General features: G+C 38.0%; 1 protein-coding gene across 1 annotated transcript; it reads left to right on the top strand.

Moving 5' to 3' along the window:
* Positions 1-524: 524 nt before the first annotated feature.
* Positions 525-20458, top strand: slc9a3.2 (solute carrier family 9 member A3, tandem duplicate 2). Its single transcript, XM_072448122.1, has 16 exons — positions 525-941; positions 11754-12056; positions 13192-13352; positions 14231-14309; positions 14411-14588; positions 15176-15396; positions 15884-16086; positions 17067-17156; positions 17235-17305; positions 17609-17738; positions 17808-17956; positions 18372-18495; positions 19116-19289; positions 19377-19431; positions 19519-19593; positions 20158-20458. Exons 1-16 carry the CDS (start codon positions 653-655, stop codon positions 20439-20441), a joined length of 2586 nt encoding a protein of 861 aa, XP_072304223.1. The 5' UTR covers positions 525-652; the 3' UTR covers positions 20442-20458.
* Positions 20459-21300: the final 842 nt, after the last annotated feature.

Genomic DNA, 21300 nt, shown 5'->3' on the forward strand with positions numbered 1-21300 from the left:
CACCAAAATGTTTATCGAGCTTATGATGATAGAGAATTTTCAAAACGTCAGTCAAATGTACTACTTATGGTAATCTGTTCCGTGGCATTTCATCGAGAAGCTTGAGGGCAAGCGAAAGACTTCTGCAGATAGTTTATACATTCAGAAATTCAGAAATAATCACAGATAACGACTTGTGGTGAGACTCTTTTCACAGACAATAAAATAATACAGGCTACAACTGCCTGGACATGTTCTGGTGTTGCTTACGTATTCTGCTGAGGCTATTTTTTGTGAGTGTTTAGTGCATATCTTTGTGTAAATAGAGAAAAATTATTAGTCTCTTTTTAAAAAATGCTGATAAACATCTTTTCGAAATCCCAAACTCAATCAACAATGACAAGTCATAATTCCCAATACCACAGGTTAATAATGCAATGGCACTTGTATATCAGTGACTAGTGACCCAATAGAGGTGGGAGGAGCCAGGTATCAGGGCCGGACCTCACCTGAGCTAAGCAAGGTGTTACTACGGCCTTTTGAGTCACATAGAGATGGATGTGTTCAGGAGCAGGTGCAGGGCCAGATGAGGTCGAAGGCATGAGAGGGAAATGACATTTTAGCACTTAAACGTACACTTAAAATACTGCTTTTGGAGCGTCGAGGCTTCAAGATGGCAGCTTTGAGGCAGCGAGCACTTTATTTTTATGTTTTTTGCTTGTTTGTTTGGGTTTGTCAGGCCAGTGATCCCCATGAAGTCGAGCAAGGAGATGACACGGTGTCAAGCAGTGACCCCCATGGCGCTGGCTCTGAAAACGGGACGCAGGCTGAAGGATCGGGCGAGCATTCGGAGCACGGGGCACCGATCACCACCTTACCCATCGTCAGCTGGAAGTGGCATCACGTGGAGGCCCCCTACATAGTCGTGCTTTGGGTGCTAGTCAGCTGGCTCTGCAAACTGGGTAAGTCCTGAGACATGGACCACATCGAAATTGGGACTAGACTGGACTAAACAAGGTCATGAATGGGAACGTACCAAAATGGGCTTAAACCAGGACAAACGTGGTTAAATTAGACTTCTAAAATGTCTAAACAGATACTAAAGTTGGGGGAAATGTTGATCAATTACTATTTTAGTCAGGATTGTTTATAATTCAAGCTAACTTAATCATGTTCTAGTCCTGGATTATACATCTGGTCTTGTCTAGCTTTAGTTCCTGGTTTAGTTCCAGATGTTATGTGATGCATAGGTGAATTCACTCTTTGTTATGAGAGAGCATACAAATATTCATGGCTTTCACCTTTCTGTTCGTAGGCAATGAGTACTTTTTACCATCCATCTGTTTTTCATCACTCTGAAACCCATGGGCAATACAATGGCTTACTCTGTGTAGAATAAAAATACAACTTTATTGACATTAAATTGCTAATTGCCAGTGAAATGTAAAAAAAAAAAAGGTTCTATATAGTGAAAGACATTTTCAACATGTGCTGTCTACATGTCCCTATTTATTCAAAGTGTGCTCATTCTTCCTCACCCTGCTATGGGCATGAGGCGGTGTACACCTCTATAATAATCACTCACATGGATAGTAACCTGTGAATAGACCAATATACAGTATAAACCACCTCACAATTAGCATTTTGAGCTAAATTGCTACTTTAATAGATTGTATGTGAAGGTTAAAACAGCTATTATGCCATATGTGTCTTTGGAGAAATGCAATAAATGATAAGTCCTACTTTTATTAGTCAAATTAGATCACAATATAATGAATAAAGTCATTGCATCTACCTTCTGTATATCAGTAATGGCCAATTTTATTCAAACACACATGCCACACATTACTCAAAGTTATTGCACCAGCCAGATCTCTTAAGTATGGTGTCCTAAATCCCCTAATTAAGCTCCAAGGTCCTTCTTTTGCCCCAGAAAGAGTCCCAGGTCTGACCATTGGTGCACGGTGTGTGTACACAACAGGTGCAAATGGACTGGAGTAAATGAATGACTTCTGCGTCTCTGTTTTTGTTTGTGGACATCCTCAGTGACATAAATAATGGTGTGTTTAAGTGTCATTCGAGGTGAAAATGACATTGTATTGGACTCCTTTTGACCTTTTGAGGCTCTTGCAGTAGTTACGGTGGATTTTATAGACACTAAATACAACATGTGTGCGTGCGTGATACCTAGTCATGCCATCGCTTCCCTACAAATCCTAAAAGTTGTGGTTTTCTGAGAATTAAGTCATAGTTTGGCTTCTTACAAACAGCCCAACACATTCCCTGGTAATGTCAAAACTAGGCTTGATCAAAATTATATTATCATAATTGAAGTTCCCATATTTTCAAGTTTTCCAGATATCAATATTGCTTGTCTATGTTATTGCTCCTAAAACATATTGACATGTTTCCTGTTTCAACAAATGCAGGGAGTTCATTACAATGTCCTTGAACTTCTAAACTAGGGCTGCACAGACGATGATCTTAAGATTAACAGTGAAAATGTAGGATGGCATGTAAAAAAACAAAAATGGTAAGAATTAGAGCTGCTCGATTATGGAAATGTCCCTATAATGGCTGGGCAATGTTGACATATCCATATTTTTTATTTTCTTTAATTTTTGGGGGGAGATTCCTGGTGGCAATATTCAAGACGATATTATGTAAATTAAACAGAAATATGTCTTTAAAGTCCATATGATAGGTTCTCCTGTTTTTCTAATTATTACATTGTTTGGTGGTATAGAATATTTATCATAGTTTTACTTCTGTTAAGTTGCAGTTTGTGAAGAAATTAAAAAAAAAAAAAAAAGAAGTTTCAAATGAGTAGTAGTGCTGAGTTCTAAAACAGAATCCCTCTGTGATGTCATCAATGTGCAATCTGCCATTGAAAATTTGAAAAGGTGGCTTGCCCTCTCCGGGTGGGTGGGGTGTCCTTGCCCCAAGTAGAGGAGTTCAAGTATCTTAGGGTCTTGTTCACGAGTGAGGGAAGGATGGAACGTGAGATTGAAGGGGGATCGGTGCAGCGACTGCAGTGCATGTTGCGGCAGTGATGCAGTCGCTGCACCGGACCGTTGTGGTAAAGAAGGAGCTGTCAAAGCTCTCAATTTACCGGTCATTCTACTTTCCTACCCTCACCTATGGTCATGAGCTTTGGGTAATGACCGAAAGGACAAGAATGCGAATACAAGCGGTCAAAATTAGTTTCCTCCGTAGGGTGGCAGGGCGCTCCCTCAGAGAAAGCGGGAGAATCTGTTCCGGATGCCTCCTGGGCGCCTCCCCACTGGCATGTCCCACCCGGAAGAGGCCCCGGGGAAGTCCCAGGACACGCTGGAGGAACTATGTCTCTTGGCTGGCCTGGGAACCAGCCAAGAGACATAGTCCGCAGTGGGAGCTGGAGGAAGTGTCTGGGGATTGCCTACCTCTAATCACAATCACAAACGTTAGGACTATCATGGAAATCCGTATAATTTAAAATTATTATTTAATTTAGCAGCGAGTAGGAATCAGAAAACATTATATATATATATTATATGTTTGTAATAATGTTTTTTTTTTTCTTTTTTTTTTACTGCATATAATGTGATAATGTTTTAAAAGCCATAGACAATTACTGGCTCTTTTCCTCCAGATTAAAATGTGATACATTGCACTGCCCTTGTACATATTTTATTTTATAACTCATGACATTGTTATTATTTTTACTATTTGAATGTGACTTACAATTTACTCTTGAGGTAACAGAGACGCCTTGCACTGCCGACGTGTTTCTAATCTTTGCCCAAGAAACTTTTAAAAGAGCTTGTAAATATTGAACTTAGAGTGCCTTGTTTGTTCTGTAACCATCAGAGGTACATTTGTGTAGGATTTGCACATAGAGCTTTTGTGCGAGAACTGATACATAAGAGTGATAAACGTGCAGAATATAGCGTAACATTACTAAAACCTGAACGCATGCCACAGTAAACACTGGCATTTTGTCACGTCTCACGGCACATGTTCAAATAATGAAGAAATGAGAGTAAACTTCTTTATTAAACAACTGTTGTTCCCCTTCATCTCTCTCCATCTCTGCAGAAAGATAGTGATAATCTTAAATAATAAGCAACTGGTTTTAAACGGGAAAACTGGACATTTGAATATTTGTTTGTTAAAATAACATTCAAGGCAATGTAAACACGAGACGACATTGACAACTGACTTGAGTGTAATATTCAGTGTGTCTTATGACTGTGGCAGAGAGTTTGTCACACACACACACACACACACACACACACTGAGATACACGCACACACACACACACACACACACACACACACACAGTCACATAACCTCTGCTTTCCTTGAGCAGTCACACTCTTTAATGGTTAATATTAGACTATAATATTAGAGTCTGGGGACATGATAATCCCTTAAATATAGTAATTTCATTAGTCAAGAATGAATGCGTAAAGACATGAAGCTATTGTTTTGGAGGTGAATCAAAACTTTTCATCGTTGCTGTTGTAATTAACTATTTTGGAACATCTTTTGAATGGTTGAAAAGTCCTCCATGTGCCATAAAGTCCAGGCACAATAACTCAACCTTTAATGACATGAGCTGCTGTTTAAATAAGGATTGAGAGACATATTTCAGTCATTAGTTTAAGCGAGGATTTGATGCATGACCGCTGCGCTTCAGAGATTTTATGAAGTCGGTTGCTACCAAATGTATAATTCTCTATTGGAGTTTATACAGTTTAAATGTTCCGTCAGACATGCATTTTCTCACTGTGAGTATAATATGAAATGCAGAATAAAGTAATGTCATGTAATTTCCCTTGTGGATCAATACAGTTTGACTTAAAGAGCAAGTTACATTTTAGATGACACATTTCACTAAAACTGATGATTACATTTAAGATTGTATTCAAAATGTTGCATATTTCCCTGCAGTTTGACAATCTTTGCCATGTTTATAATGTTACTTCCTGGTTGGACATGGGCAGCAGATCATGTGACATAGGGGTAGTTCCACAACTGCTACCTAGCAACCATACTGTAAACAAGGGCCAAAAGCCATTAAAAAATAAACAATACTTACAATTTGAGAAATAAAAATACTTGATAACACCTTTATTTTGTTAAACGATTGTTAAAAACAATTGAAGTCCGCGTGTGTCCGTTTTGTGTAACAAGCTCAATAAATAGAGATGTAATAGCCTTGCCTGGAATGTTCCACAGTATGGCATTAAACATATTTGTCTTGCATGTATTTGATTACAGGCGTTTTAAACCATATGCATTGAAAAACATGCTTTCTTACTGAGGGACAAGCGGAGAAAGTTACGTCGTGTACCTTTTTGTGCTGACGCTGTGTAGAATAAACTGAGCTCAGAATTGCTCCCTCAGGGTCAAGCTGATTTTTTTTGTATTTACCTTGGACATTATTGAATCAAAGCAATCTCGAAAAAGAAAACCAGTTCTCAGTGTTGTCGCAATGGGGCCTTTGTGCGTTTCCTGGGAGACACACCTGAGGTTTCAGCGACATAATCACGCTCAAAGAAACGTCTCTTTATTCAGAGCAGCTGATGTGATTTCAATTTCAGTTACATTTTCATGAATAGCGGCTGTGGGGTTCATTACCTGCAGGTTCTTTGGATTTATCAACTGCCCCGTATGAGAAATGTATGATTTCACAGAACTGTAGGAACGTATATTAATTTGAACAAAGTAGAAGGATAACTGCACAAAACAGCCGCTTGTGTCGCCGATTGCACTGGAACAATTACATTTAAGGGTGGACCATATATCAAATTTTAGATAATAATGTGAATCTTTTTACTTGATATGCAACAGTTTAATATTGATTTCTCGTTTATATGATAAAAAAGGCACAAAGAGAGCTGATTAATATTACAAATGAACAAAGGTATGTTGTGAGCTTTCAAATAAGGTGATATTTCTTACATTTTTGGATTAGTTTTACAGCCATTTCACATTTCTCTGATAATCAAACCTCAACTAATAAGTTTAAAGGCACATTTCTGTTGGATTTACATAATATTGCCTGAATATTCTCTTTAATGCCATACTGTGTAAAAGACAAATATCATGCATTATTTGTATTGCAATTGGCCTTCAAACATGCTCTGCAGTACCTTTACTTTGGCATCTCATGTTACAGAAGAATTGGCTTTTTTCACACTAGGAACAGAATGTTGGGCTCCATCTACTGGCTGCAGAGGGAATTACCGTACATAGCAGCGCCTCCCTCCGACATGCTAACGCAGCACACAGTTGTAACGATGGCAAAAATGCTCAAAACGAGTCCGGCGTTGATCTATGGAGTGAAAAACAGAACAGAAGATCTCAGAGTCACGTCACAGGTAGAATATGACATCACACATCGGGGGAAAGGAGTGTTTTTGATGCTCTGAGGGAGAGGATCTCATCAAACAGGCGTGAATGAAGCTCTAAGTATGTTTTCGATGAGGGAACAATGTTACAACATGGGTAAAAACGTCTATTTTTCCTCATATGTCCTTTAAAGTTTATTGTTTTAATCATCAAATATCACACAGATTATGTAAGATGTTGTTCGCTCTGATGTGATACTGGTGATATATATTCGAACAGGTCAAAGTGCACATCCCAAACCAGTGAGAAGAGAGGAAAAAGCCAAAGACACTGGAGAATTAGCTGCTGCTGCTGCAGTTGATCCTTTGAACCTCTTGGCCTCCAAAATGTCTAAATGTGTGTTTGTTTTGCTCAGGGGGCCAGGGCTTCAATTATTCTCTAACTCGAGTTTTGAGCACGGTTTTATATTTAACCACATCTAAACCACAGAAGCTCTTTAAAGTGCAGGTTACAAAATGTGTGAACTAAAAATAACTTTGCAAATGTTTATTTTGTATAGCAATAGATGTTGAAAGTCACAACTATATCTGAAGGAAACGTTACAGAGCTCGGTATTCATTGTCGGGGGAAAAAAATGGTATTAGCAAAATCCACCTTGTTATAAATGTGCCACAACTAAACAACAGCAGTGGAACAACTTGTCTGACTGCTGGATCACACTATGGAATACTTTGGAATGACGATTGGTACGTTTAGCATCTTAAAATCTCCACTGGTTTAACAAAAGCCTAACTGATGAGGTGTGACAACAGACTTTAGCACATTTCATGACACAATCTATTAATCAGCTTTGGGTTTAGGCTACGTACAAAAATGTTCATTGTTTTTGGACAATTTGAGACTTACTTTGTTGACTCGCATATCAGATCATTCCACCATCTTTTACGATTATTGTGCGAAGAAACTTAACAAAACAAAAGTGAAATCTTTTAATGCAAAAGTAAAGTTATTATGGTATAAACAACTACATGCAAATTCTACTTTTCCGAGTACTTTTCTGGAGTTCTAGATTGAATTGAAAATAGTTAATTCAGCTTCCAAAAGTGTCACAATTATTAGTTTTTAGTTCATATCTTATCGATTAACCGAATAATCTTGACATCCTCACTCTTCAGACCAATTATATTTTGTTATGTCAGATATATATATTGTGTGTTTTCATATGTATTTCTAGTATAGCTTCGCCCGTGGTGGAAAGTAAATTTTTAAGTACAAAAATAAAAGAACTGTACTTAAGTAGTAAGATTAATAACTTTACTTAATTACATTTTACAGTGGATACTTTGTACTTTTACTCCACTGCATTTGAGAGCAGGAATCTAAACTTTCTACTGCTCTACATTTTTTAACTGGACTGAAAAGTAAAAGTATTTCTTTTTATGGTATTAGACCTGAGGGGTTTCTTTTTTGCACGTTTATGGAGACAACTTCCCTACATTTTTAGAGTTCCAAGTCTCGGCTTTGAGCAAACAAAAGAAAATTGCTTTTGATGACCAATAATAAGGAAAATTAATTCTTCATCAAGATCACCATTTGATGCTTTAATAGTTTTCAAAACCTGTGTGAAATACTTATACTTTTCAATATTAAAGTACATTTTTAAAGCTGTACAGGCACTTTAATGCTTTAGTTACCGGTAAGTAGAAAATGAAAAATGAATAATACTCAGTGGTTGAATTAAGTACCGTAAAAGTACAGATACAGGAGCAACAAAGTAACTCAAGTAAGTAAAAGTAGCACATTAAATCTCCTTAATAATCTTCTATAATCATCGACTATTGCATACTATATAATTTGCATTGAAACCTTGAAGTGCCATCTCATTTTTGTATTTTTTTTTTAAGGTGAGGAGGATTTCACTGACTTTCTCACTGAACTTTTTTATTGTAAATCATTACTAAACGCGCTAATGCAAAACGTGGCATTACTCATCGGAGGTCGGAAAAAGCCCAACACGTTTAAAATGTGACTGAATAACTTTCCTCAGACATCCGTTTCTTGAAACATCAACCACAAATGTAACACAATCGTACCCGGCAGGTTATAAAAGGCGCAGGCTCTTGCCGTTTCACTCACTGCGGACCGTAGGAGCAAAGCGGATACAATTTATCAGCTCTATTTTGATTTTTACATCGAACCTGGCTGTGAATCTGGGAGTGTTTTCTCTCTGTTGCGGCTCCAATGCTACGCTGTGGACGTGGGAAAACCTGGCTGCTCGGGACGTTCATTTGCCTAGTTTTAGCTTCTGGGGTCCAAACGGAAACGAAATCTGATCACGGCCACAGTGAACATCAACAGAATGCCTCCAGAATCACGGGGATCCCCATCGTCACCTTCAAATGGCACCATGTGGAGGCGCCGTACATTGTTGCTTTGTGGGTGCTGGTGTCCTGGCTCTGTAAACTGGGTACATATTTGGCAAAGTTTGGTGGAATAACTGTGCATTTAAGGCCAGACACTGCATGCGAATAGGAACAAAATCTTTAAAAAGTATTCATTTCAAACTTCTCCTGTCGTTTAGTGAAATAGAGGCGATTTTGGATATTTTATTTAGTATAAAAAAGGATGTCAGGATTTCAGATTTAGTGTGACAATTATTGTGAGAATAAACATTACAATTTAACAATTATTTGCCATTATTAATATGAACAAAACAACAATAGAATCGAAAATTTTCTTTTCTTCTGGTTTTCTTAACACATTACTGCTCCTCAATTTGTGAACTGATTTATGAAATCAAACATTAACAATGATTAATTTGACATAAACAGCATAAGTTTACTTGTTGAAAAGCTGAGCAGAAAGGACCTTCTGAAATCGTCAAATTTATTTCAATTGAACTAAATGATCACTTTTGTAATTTGAATTAAAAACAAAACAAAAACGTTCTTCTAAAAATATCACAAATATAATTTTGTTTGTCTTTACTATTATATTGTTACTTGACATCCCTAAGTATAAGCAATATTTGACTGAAAAATGGTCTAAAACTAACTCTTTGCCTCATTTTTTGTGTTTGGAACTTTAATAAATCTGGTTTACAATTAGATATTAACAAATCTTACTGTACAATTCGTCTTAATCTTGGAAAGTTGGAAAGGAAAGGTGTGGAAAGGTGTTTGGAGGGCCGATCTTTATGTTTCTGTGTGAAAAAATGCATCGGAAAACAAATCCATGGATGCAAGTGGATTAAATTAAATGATAAAACATCTTCAGGCGCACATTGTTGATTGTTGTTTGTTGTTGTTTCCACGTGTCTAAGTGTCGAGAGAGCAAACTGACCAAAAAACGAAATAAATAGTTTTACCTGTAGTAGCTCGCCTCAATCGCACTTTGAATTGCATTTTGCTCTTTTGATTGATTAATTGATTGATTGATAACACAAACTTTCAATATCGTCCCATGCCGGATTCTAACTTTATTTTTAGGCCAGCTATTGTTATTTCCCTTTGCAGAGTTGACATAAACACAGTTACATTGACAGTATAACACAAACAAACTCTTTCACAGGTCAGTTTATGTTTTTATTTGTAGAACATTAGATTTTTTGTATGCCTTTATATAAAGGGTTTTGCATATGTTTATATGTTTGTATATAAAGGGGCTTTTTAAAGTTTGATAAAGAAGTAACTATGGCCTGTGTACACACTCAGACAAGCTCAGTTATAATGTTGCAGTTAAACTATGCAGCTGATACTTACTCGTATTAAGGAATTTCCTTTCAGGTTTACTCAGAAAAACTATCATTTATTGGCAAATGAAGAGTGGTTGTGCGACGTTGATGCTGTTACAAATGTTCGCAGACCTTATCAGCTTTGAAGGAATTCAAAACATTCTTTTGTTTTTCTGCTCGTGCCAGTAATATCTCATTTTTGAAATAGAAGAGTCACAACTAGAAATGTAAGTTATGTAGCTATAAAATGGAAAGGTGTCCTGGTCCTGTCTCTGTTTAAATGGGGTGATTGTAATTGTGTGACTCAGTGCTTTTCTGTTTAAAGCTTAATTTAAGACTCCTGCCGTCTACTTTTCCTCCTTGTTCTATGAGATAAAGCCTGTTTGTCGTGCTTTGAGTGAGCCACAGGTGCATTTAACCAATCACAGCGAACTCTCGGAAGAAGTAAACACCTTTACAAGTCAAAAGTTATGTCAAAATCCAAATTGTGACCTGTATGCTTTAGAAAAAATTTGAAATTGATTATGCCATTATTCCCACTCACTACTACTCTTGTAAAATGTAAGTAATGTAGTCAATATTGTGAACTAACAATATTGTGTTATGAAAATTAGGGCTAATCAACTATTTGTGACTAGTGGACTATGAAAAGAATAATTGTAGTCGTATTTTGAAAGTTATCTGAGCTCTACAAACTAAATACCATAAAACCATACGGAAAGACCTTTTATCACCAAGTCATTGGCATTATAAAGTTCTGGTTTCATCAAAAATACACTTAATTTTATACTTAATTTGTAAATATTCTCTATGTTGAAGCCTTCAGTCACCATATTTCAACTTTCATTGGGTTAAAAATGTATATAAAAAGTCTCAGTGTACAATAGAAATAGCTACGGTACTCAAAAACATGACTAAAGCAGTCAAATTGCAATTTCAAACCTTATCTTTCCAGCCTGGTTTTGGCTTTACCGCTTCAATAATCAACACCTTCCCTGTATGTGTATGATTCTTAAATACAGATTGTCACTTTCTGGTTCTCCACTTGACATTTTTAAGTCTTAGCCATGCGTTGATTCTCAATGCAAAAGGTTTTGAGCCTTCTTGACAGGTTGGTTAATGATATGCCCTAAATTAGTGAAGTGGTTGATAATTTCCAAGAATTGGAGATTAAATTTATTTATAGGCCTACTTAAAAGTAACACATTAATTAATTTTCACAAATCATGCACTTCAAATATGTTGTGTCCTTCAAAGAAGCACAATTGAAATGCTAGAACTTACTCACAGATCTACACCTGAAACATGGTACAACAGTCAAACTTATATTATATTCCCCACAGTTCAAAGTTACAACTGCGGTAGAAAGGACAAAGAAGTGTTTTTACCTGATTGGGCTGAACGATTTTGAAAAAAAGATCTAATCGCTTGTGATTACGATCAGATCTCAATGTTTTAATTGTACGATTCGGTTCAGAGCTATTTTTTAACATGTCCAGTACTCAGGAACATTAATATTTGCAAGAAATAAATATGATCTGTTAAACTAATCTAAAACACACAGGGTTAGCTGCTTTTGTTTTGTTGTTTGCCAATTGTAACCAATCCAATTTTGATTTTAATTGCAACATACCGCTCAGCACTTTTACTTGGCCTCGTTTTGAAAATACCGGTCCTTATACTTTTCATGTTTTTCCTGCAGTGATCGAGGCCAACCACCATGTGACCAGCGTGATCCCGGAGAGCGCCCTGCTCATCTGCTTCGGCTTCATTTTGGGGGGCATCATTTGGGGCGCAGACAAAGTCCAAACCTTCAGTCTCACGCCCACGGTCTTCTTCTTTTATCTTCTGCCCCAAATCATCCTGGACTCAGGGTACTTCATGCCCAACAAGCTGTTCTTCAGTAACCTGGGGGGCATTCTGATGCACGCCATCATCGGCACGTGCTGGAACGCCGCCACCGTGGGCCTGTCGCTGTGGGGCTGCCACATGGGCGGAGCCATGGGTGAGAGGCCATCTACACACTGCTACTAGGTCTGGGTCTGGTTTATTATCGCAGTGATTAGAAGGAGAGAGACTGCGCAATGTCATGGCGCCCACCAGTCCTGCCCACTGTCATAAATGTCTTATTTATTTTTACCATAGGGATTTAGAAAAAAAATCAAATATAAATAGTTGAAAGGCACGATGGAGGCTAATAAGCAGCTAGAGGAAACTAATGTCCATAACGGTTGTTTTCAGTCCAAAATCACATGTAAAATGAAAGTTATGTATGTAACTATGGTTCTATCTGTAGAACACCTCAGGTTCCCCCCGGAGGAGCATGAGGAAGTGTCTGGGGTGAGGGAAGTCTGAGAGTCCCTGCTTAGACAGCTGCCCCCACAATGTGGCCCTGGATACGTGGATTGAAAATAGTGAATTTACTGCTGATTTGTTAGTCATTATGTAACCAAGATTTAGGCATAATGTAAATCAGTGCCCTCAGCATTAAGGTTCATTACAGGATACAGAACTCACCACTGTGAATTATGCTAAAGTAGGATCGCAATCATTGGATGCGATTTGAGTACCGGTATGTTGAATATCAGATCAAGTATTCACCAATTGAAAACTGTAGACATTCTTACATTACAGTCGCTCCGAGTCAACAGCAAATCAGGAAAAAAGCCCTTCAGCACAGAGACTATGCATGCATGGCAGAGCGGTTAGAGATTGTTTTATGTGTACTGTATTCAACAAAACTCATGAAAGAGTTTGAATAAATCAAAAATATATATTTTTTAAATAGCAATTTAGTTACAGCTTCAGCTGGAGGTATTTTTGTAAGGCCGTGACTGGAGAGCCGCGGCGCGGTCAAATGGCCGCGCAGTTTCAGGGACCGCGGCATTTCCCTTATAGCCCGTTATAGCCTCATGGCTAACCCTAACCCTAACCTTAACCTTAACCCTAACCTTAAAACGGCGCTAAAACGCGGTCAAATAGCGGCGCAGTTTCAGGTGCCGCGGCGCGCGGCCGGCACAAAAATAACATGGCTTTTTCGGCCGCATGCCGCGGCACTGCAGACACTCCCTTTTTGTAAACCTCTTGTTGGTGTAAGGTCAGATTTCAGAAGCCACATTTTGACACATTTTGGTTTTCAGGTGACATCGACATCGGCCTGCTGCAGTACCTGTTGTTCGGGAGTCTACTCGCCGCTGTCGACCCTGTGGCTGTGATCGCCGTGTTTGAACAGGTCCACGTGAATGAAGTCCTGTTCATCATGGTGTTTGGAGAGTCACTTCTGAACGACGGAGTCACAGTGGTACATTTACATTTCCTCCCTCTATTGCTTGGTTTGATTGATTGGATATTTAGGAATAGAGTTTATACTAAGAACATAAAATAAACTATAATCTTCAGCACAAAATAATAGTACTTTCTTCATGTTGTCATGTGTTTTTATACAAGATAAAAGCTCAAGATATTTCTAAAACTGTTCAGGAAAGGTCATATTTTATTTTTCATTTCCTTTAAGATAAAATAAGGGATCTTTGGGGAATGGGGAAATTGCAGTGTTGCAACGCATAGCTCAAGAACAGCAGGAGAATAAATATGTGCAAGAGAAAAACAAGATAAATCACAACAAGAGTCGACTCTAACTCACTGCAATGAAACGCTTTTGTACGATACGTGGCTCTGGTGTGCACAGTGCAGCAAATCCACCGAATAAATAGCAGGTAAATTCACTTCAATAAGAAATGAGATGATTCACATTATTTGCTGGTATTGCACATGATTACAACATCACTATTTTGTAGAAATAAAGCATGTTCATGGGCCGATTAGTGGTTATGAATATATTTGATTAAGTATCAATTCCTTAAAAGAAAAATACACACTTGAGATTTGAAGTAGATGTAAATACTTCTCAGAAAGGTCATGACGTGGTTTTGTTTGATGAGGTTTGATTGCATTAGATATGGGCTTTATCTAATATAAATCACATACTTTGAGTGGTGATACAGTTACTAACAAAGGAATTGAATAAATATTGAACTTTGGATGTATTTTATTTTACTCTATTCTAAAATGTTTGATGTTTCATCATTTCTCATTGATGATTTCCTTCTTTTTATCTGGCCTACTTGTAACTATCAATGTTTTAACCCTATGTTCATGGTTCTTATTTTAATTCTCCAGGTGCTTTTCAATGTATTTGATGCTTTTGTGTCTCTGGGAGGAAGTCAGATTGATGCTGTAGAGATCATCAAAGGAATAAGTAAGGACACGTCACATCTGTATTGAAAATAAAAAAAATGTTTTAATTTGACACGACTAAAGGTTTAATATCAAATAGCCATAGTAATCGTTCCTCCACAGTTTCCTTCTTCGTCGTGGCGTTTGGTGGCGCTCTGGTCGGTGTGATTTTTGGCGTATTGTTGTCTCTTCTGACTCGCTGCACCAAAAACATCCAGATCATCGAGCCTGGGTTTGTGTTTGTCCTGGGATACCTCTCCTATGTCACGGCGGAGATGCTCTCTCTGTCGGCCATCCTCTCGTAAGTCCTACATTTAATGACAGAACAAAAGGCAAATTACTGTCAATTTATAGTGAGAAGGTACCTCAATTTCAATTTGGCTTCAATTACAATTTCACATCATATTCTGTTTCAATTCTATTAAAACAATAATTTTTATTTCAACAGTCAACATAAGAGATGGGCCGCTGTTGTGTAGTTCTCTCAATTGCCCGATCTGGTCTTTATTGGGTTGTATCTATGGCAACCATGACACAAATATGGCAAGGACCTGAACATTACAGCAACTTTGACTAGTTTATGGCTTTGTAGCACATGTCTAACAACAAAAGGGACAGGATACAATCAAATAAGAACACGAGACTGTAAAGCGCAGTAACAGCTTCAGTAAAAAGCATTTTTAACGGTGGAAAATGACAAAAGTAGTTCCACAGCGTCACTTCAGTCCGTGTGGAAATGACTTTGCTGTTAAATGTTTGCTGTAATGTCCAGTAGACACAATTTTTTTGTGATGATAAAATAATACAAATGGAACAGCCCATGTCCCTCCACTCTTTACTTTCATCTCGTGCTTGAATCTGTCCCATGGGTCCAATATGTTTCCTCAGGATCACGTTCTGCGGCGTGTGCTGTCAGAAGTACATCAACGCAAACATGGATGAGAAGTCGGTCACCACGGTGCGCTACGTCATGAAGGTTTTCGCCAACGGCTCCGAAACCATGATCTTCGTGTTCCTCGGGATCTCGGCCATCGACAAAACCATCTGGGTCTGGAACACCGGCTTCATCCTCCTCACGTTGCTGTTCGTGTTCGTCTACAGAGTCATCGGTAAAACTCAGAGGGGCAAAACGTTGGACAATCTGTTATCTCTTAACCGCTGCCACTGGAGATGCATCACTGTCATTGTGTCCTTGAGCAAGACACTTCACCCTCTGACTGATGAATGAATCAGTTATGCACCAAAGTCTGGATATGCACTATTAGTATTCTTATTACTTTATATTTATACTTATTTTTGTACAATCATTTTTTGGGGTTGTTTTTGATGTTCCAAGACATAATGACATCCACTATCACCAGCTCCAATGCTTTGTTTTTATATAATTCATATTGATATCCATAAATCTACAAAAATCTACCTTAGTAAACAGTAAACACAGACATTTCCTCTGGTGAAGTGTTTACGTCATAAATTAGACTTTAACTGTGTTTATCTGCCCTAATAACTAGAAATTACGCCCGAGATTATGCTCATATTATAAGAAGCTTTAAAGATTCTCCTAAATACATTCAACCACGCCTGTTATTCCTACAGGCGTGTTCTTCCTGTCCTGGATTCAGAACAAGTTCAGGCTGGTGCCGCTGGACTTCACAGACCAAGTCATCATGAGCTTCGGCGGCCTGCGGGGGGCAGTGGCGTACGGACTCGCCGTGATGTTGGACGGGGACAAAATCCCACAAAGGCCCCTGATGATCGGGACCACTCTGATCGTGGTGTACTTCACTGTCATCTTACAGGTGGGGCAATTGTAAACTACTGTTTTAACAACCGTGTATTCCTACTCAAGACCTGTGTTTGCCCCTAATTGTGCCCTGAAATAGTCCGATTAGAGACGTGATTCAGATCTGGTGGTACTCTGAAACCCAAATCTTTTCTTTGGTATAAAACAAATAGATAAATACTATTTTGATACTGATCGAGCAAGTATTGACACTGAACAAAACATAATAATAACTGGGACCTTTCCTGAATAGTTGGGATAGTTTTAGAATAAACAAGCTTATTTTGTGATGTAAATTAAATCCATTATTATGTTTTTTTTTTGTCATCATTGGGGTATCTTAATCACTATAAATTTCAAATCAAGTTTAACATTTTAGTTTTGTGGCGACACTAGTCTAGACTCAAGACGAGATGGTCCCTGGTTCGATTCCCCGGCCAATAGAGTTGTTATATGGGCAAACCTGCTTCTCGTGCCTGGAAGCTAAGCAGGACATGGTCGGTATGTGGATGGGAGACCAGGTGCCACAGGGGGCGCTAGAGGGAGTGTTGTTGTGTCCTTAGAAGACGCTTCATTCACATTGCTTAGTAAAGCGCTTTGAGTGCCTTGAAGGTGGAAAAGCGCTATATAACTACACTGTATTAATAATAATGATAATATATGTGTTGTTTGCATGTTCTGAGGGACATTTGAGGTTACTGTATTTATATTACGTTGTGATTTGTGTGTAAATTGTCTCTCTACAAATGAACTGGCCTTTTTTAAAATCTCATCCACCAAAAACAAAACATTTTAATCTTTCATCTTGTAATCCTGACCTAAATCTAACTCAAGATCTGAAGAAAAGTAGAGATTTTGTGGAAGAAGTTAATTTATTTGGTGTAAGAGAAGGAGAATGTAGTGGTTAAGGACACGTGGGTTGGGTAAAAATAAATCTTCTTGTGGTTTAAAGATTATCGTTGCACTGCCTTTAACCATCTCTCTTTGTCTTTACAGGGAATAACTATGAAACCTCTGGTCACGTGGCTAAAAGTAAAAAGAGCATCGGCTAATGAAGTCACTCTTGTAGAAAAAGTGCAGAACAAGGTTTGTCTGTTCGATGGTTAATACGTTCTTAAAGTTTAGCATAAAAGCGTCTATAATATGTGTTTTTTTACATTTTAGGTGTTTGATCACATGCTGGTGGCAATTGAAGACATCTCAGGACAAAAGGGACATAACTACATGAGGGACAAGTGCGTAAGACATTTTAGTACAAACATTTAAAACGTAATTTGTAATAATGTACATTTTGGTTGAACTTGAGTTATCATTACCGTAATTTATTTAATTAATCAAAATGCAATGTGAATTTATTTACTTATATTATTTTTTTTATAACGTGCAATTAAAACACCCTGGATGTGTTTAAAACGTGCACTTTTGGACTGAATATTGATGTTGAAATCAAAATTGTTAACAATGAATGTGAATATTACTTTAAAAACAAATGACAAACATGATTTTCCCCAGCACAATATATTTCTCTGTAATTTTAGGTGGAACAAGTTTGAGAGCAAATGGCTGTGCTGGATTCTGATGAAACCCTCAGCGAGAAAGAAACAAGATCATCTCTTCAGCGTTTTCCACAAACTCAACCTTCAAGACGCAATGGACTATGTGGCCGACGTATGTTTGGAAATGCATCTTCATTTGATATGGATGGGAGGGGAATAATCAAGTGTGATTCTCGTTTAGGGAGAATGTAAGGGATCTCTGGAGTTTGTCCGGAACGACACCGCCTACATCGACTTCAAGAAGAAGTTTGGGGACGATTTTTCAGACATTTCAATGCCCGACATCACAATTGACATGGGAGAAACAACTATTGCTAATCCATACGCAAGGTAAATAAGTTATACATGATCAAATTGTTCTACACAGCTAAAGATGGTTCACATTCTAGGCAACAATAGTAGATCATGATGTAGATTTGCTTATTGAAACATGATTATTGTTGTTTTTATGTTAATTTGCTCATTGTGCATGTGGTTTTAAACTATAAATGGCAAGTAAACTAACTAATTTACTTTACTGCATATACAGGGTAAAGTCGATTACATTATTTGTTGTTCATGACTTTTTTGTATTTTGGGAATGTACAATTTCTATTATTTGCTTAAACTATGTTGTACACTATTACATTGGTCCCTTTTAATGACTAATCCTGTGAGACACTCGCCTTAGTGACCACAGCACAGAACATTTTGTCCACTTTCTAATAAAAATGTTGATGATAATCTTTATCATTATTTTCTTTAGGCAGGACACTGTGCCTTCTATTAGTTTGGAAATGCATGAACAGACGATGAACGGATTAAGAGAGTCGGAGGACATCAACGCGCACCACTTACTGCAGCAGCATCTGTACAAGGGCCACAAACAGGTAGGACAAATTCAATCTGTGGTTTAAGGTTGTTATCTCAACATATAAGCTTTTATCTAGAAGAACAGTGTCCAATCTGCACCTAAATATCTTTTATTATTTCATTCAATCCACTTGCATCCATAGATTTATATTATTGTAACTTCAAAGGCCTTTCCTCCAAATGTATTTTCTCCCACAGATACATAAAGATCAGCCCCTAAAGTAAATCACCCACACACACCAAACTTTACAATCTTGTAAGATTTTGACAAATTATACTGAAGGATTTGTAATATAAAAAAGTTTTAACAATTTCAATTTTTATGCCAATTTTCATTTAGATTGAGTTTACTCAAAACCTAAATGAGTTCCAAAATCCTCTGTGCATTTGTTATATTTAAAATAAGCCTGGTTTTACACATTTTTCAGATTGATATGTCCCAAATATGTAACGTTTTTGCAATTTTTTACACATGAAATGCCATATTTATGTCTGAATTACGTAAAACATGTAATAAACACAGTATATTTGTTTGTAAACGACACAAGAGGTTACAAATGTATATCTCACCCGCAGTGTCTCGCCTTGATAGAAACATTCGGTTTGATTATATTATTCATGAACGTGTTTGTTTTAGCATCGTCACAGATACAGCCGCAGCCACTTTGACGTGAACCAGGACGAGAACGAGGTGCAGGAGATTTTCCAGAGGACGATGAGAAACCGCTTGGAGTCGTTCAAATCGGCCAAAATGGGAGTCACGCCCCCAAAGACCATCACCAAGCACACCAAGAGAGACACACAGCAACGGGTGAAGAAGAGACATAAACCCACACCAAATATTGATCGCATAATGCTTTTATTATTTGTTTGTTCATAACATCGTCTATTGTTGCAGATGCCCAACGGTAAATCAATGGACAAAACAAGAGGCTATCATTCCGGCGATGAAGGTCAGCGGTTTAAATTGAATGTGTGAAAATGTGAAGCTATTCAAATATAAAAGGCTCTCATCTCCCTAAAACGTATTGTTCCTGCAGACTTTGAGTTTTCAGAGGGAGACAGTGCTTCTGGATACACCGGGTCGATTCCCAGAGTGACTTACATATCTGGAGGTAAAGATCATAAATGCATAGGTTTGCACAGCGCACAGATCCAAATGTTCTGCAGATGTACAGTAAATGAGTCACAATTAACCATGAAATAATATGAAAGAATCAGCTATGTTTTTGTGTCTAATCCAATCCACTTTATTTCTATTGCACATTTCTTTAAAAAAAAGCTGTTTTCAAAGTGATGCACATTAAATAAAAAAAAGTATTTTAAACAGAAAATAGAATAAAAATAAAAAATAAACTATTTTAAAACCAATCAAAACTAAAACTAAACTTTGAATTTCTTATCGGATCAAGACAATATTCCTCTATATACCTGCTCTTAAATATAATGAAGTAAAAGTAAAACGTAAAATGACTTCTGTACAGTACTTTTACTTTTGTACTCCGTTACTTTCCACCTCTTGCCTGGTCCTGTTGTTAAAAATCTAAATATTTGGTGTTCATTTTTGTGACGTTTGAGAACCTCTGTAATCTACACAAAAGCGACAAACATATTTAATGGTCATTTTTATGCAAAGTGTGACAAAGCTCCAATCTAATCCCGTCTTTTCCCTGTCCCAGGTGGTATTGAGAACCCGGCCTACATGCCCGACCTGGACCCCATGGCCCAGGTGCAGATCCCGCCCTGGTTGGCCGAGGGGGAGCCGGACAGCGCCACAGTCGCCCCGTCGCAGAGGGCTCGGGCCGGACTGCCCTGGACCCCCAGTAACCTGCGCCGCCTCGCCCCTCTGCGGATCAGCACGCGCTCCTCCGACTCGTTCATGCTGGCGGGCGTCCCACCTTCCTCGTCCTCTACACGGGACAGCGATGAACTGCCCCCTCCTCCTTCTCCACCTCCCTTCTAAAAAAACAAAAAATGTGTTCCCACGCCATCTCTGCATCTCTCCTTTGACTTTGTCTTTGTTAATTTATTGTCGTGTGCTGTTTCTGCACAAATAAAAGATAAAATACCTTGGACGAGAATAAAATGTGGACTTAAAGGTGCATTGACTTAAAGGTGCACTGACTTAAAGGTACACTGACTAAACGGTGCACTGACTTAAAGGTGCACTGTGTAGCTTTTCTGGTGGAGTTTGCCTCTTGCTTTTCTCATTGGTTATTGCGTTTGCCTGGAATGTTCCTCAGTATGGCTAAACAATTTGATAGCTACAAATTCAACAAATTCAGTAACTGTCTTTATACAATGTACATCTTTTCATAACCTTTTCGACAGACACAGTACCATTTTTACACGACTAACTCAAAGAACTGTGCAATTTTCTGCAGTGACATCATCACACTAAATTGTTAAAATAAAGCTTTATATCTTTCCTTTAAAGTTCATAAGACAGGTTCTCATTTTTTTCTAATTATCAGAAATACTTACCTTTTCTCTACCAGAAAAGTTCCATACTGTACATGCACCTTAATCCTGCAACTGAACCTGGACTAGACTGAACCAAGCCAGGTCTACATAAGGCTTGAACCAGGACCAAACCAGGACAAGTGTGAACGCATCTAAAACTCAGGTCCAAGCTCAGACTTTGCACTGCATCGTCTCAAAATATTGACCAGCGAGTGTTGTTTTTCATGCCATTCTTTAATCTAGACAAAACATTCCCAGTCACACAACCTTTGCGCTGTTGGGAAATGTCACTCAATGGTAAACCGAACAGCGTTAACAAAATATTTCAAAACCCTGAACGTCTTCCTTCAGTGTGATGC

Source organism: Eucyclogobius newberryi, unplaced genomic scaffold, assembly GCF_026437365.1.
Source record: "Eucyclogobius newberryi isolate DKJ021-1_F unplaced genomic scaffold, fEucNew1.0.hap1 SCAF_16, whole genome shotgun sequence".
Taxonomy (NCBI): domain Eukaryota; kingdom Metazoa; phylum Chordata; class Actinopteri; order Gobiiformes; family Gobiidae; genus Eucyclogobius; species Eucyclogobius newberryi.

Coding starts and splice junctions, on each gene's coding strand:
- slc9a3.2 (XM_072448122.1), top strand. CDS start 653: ATGGCAGCTTTGAGGCAGCGAGCACTTTATTTTTATGTTTTTTGCTTG. Junction 13,353..14,230: donor TGAACGACGGAGTCACAGTG/GTACATTTACAT, acceptor TTAATTCTCCAG/GTGCTTTTCAATGTATTTGA. Junction 19,432..19,518: donor CTATCATTCCGGCGATGAAG/GTCAGCGGTTTA, acceptor TTGTTCCTGCAG/ACTTTGAGTTTTCAGAGGGA.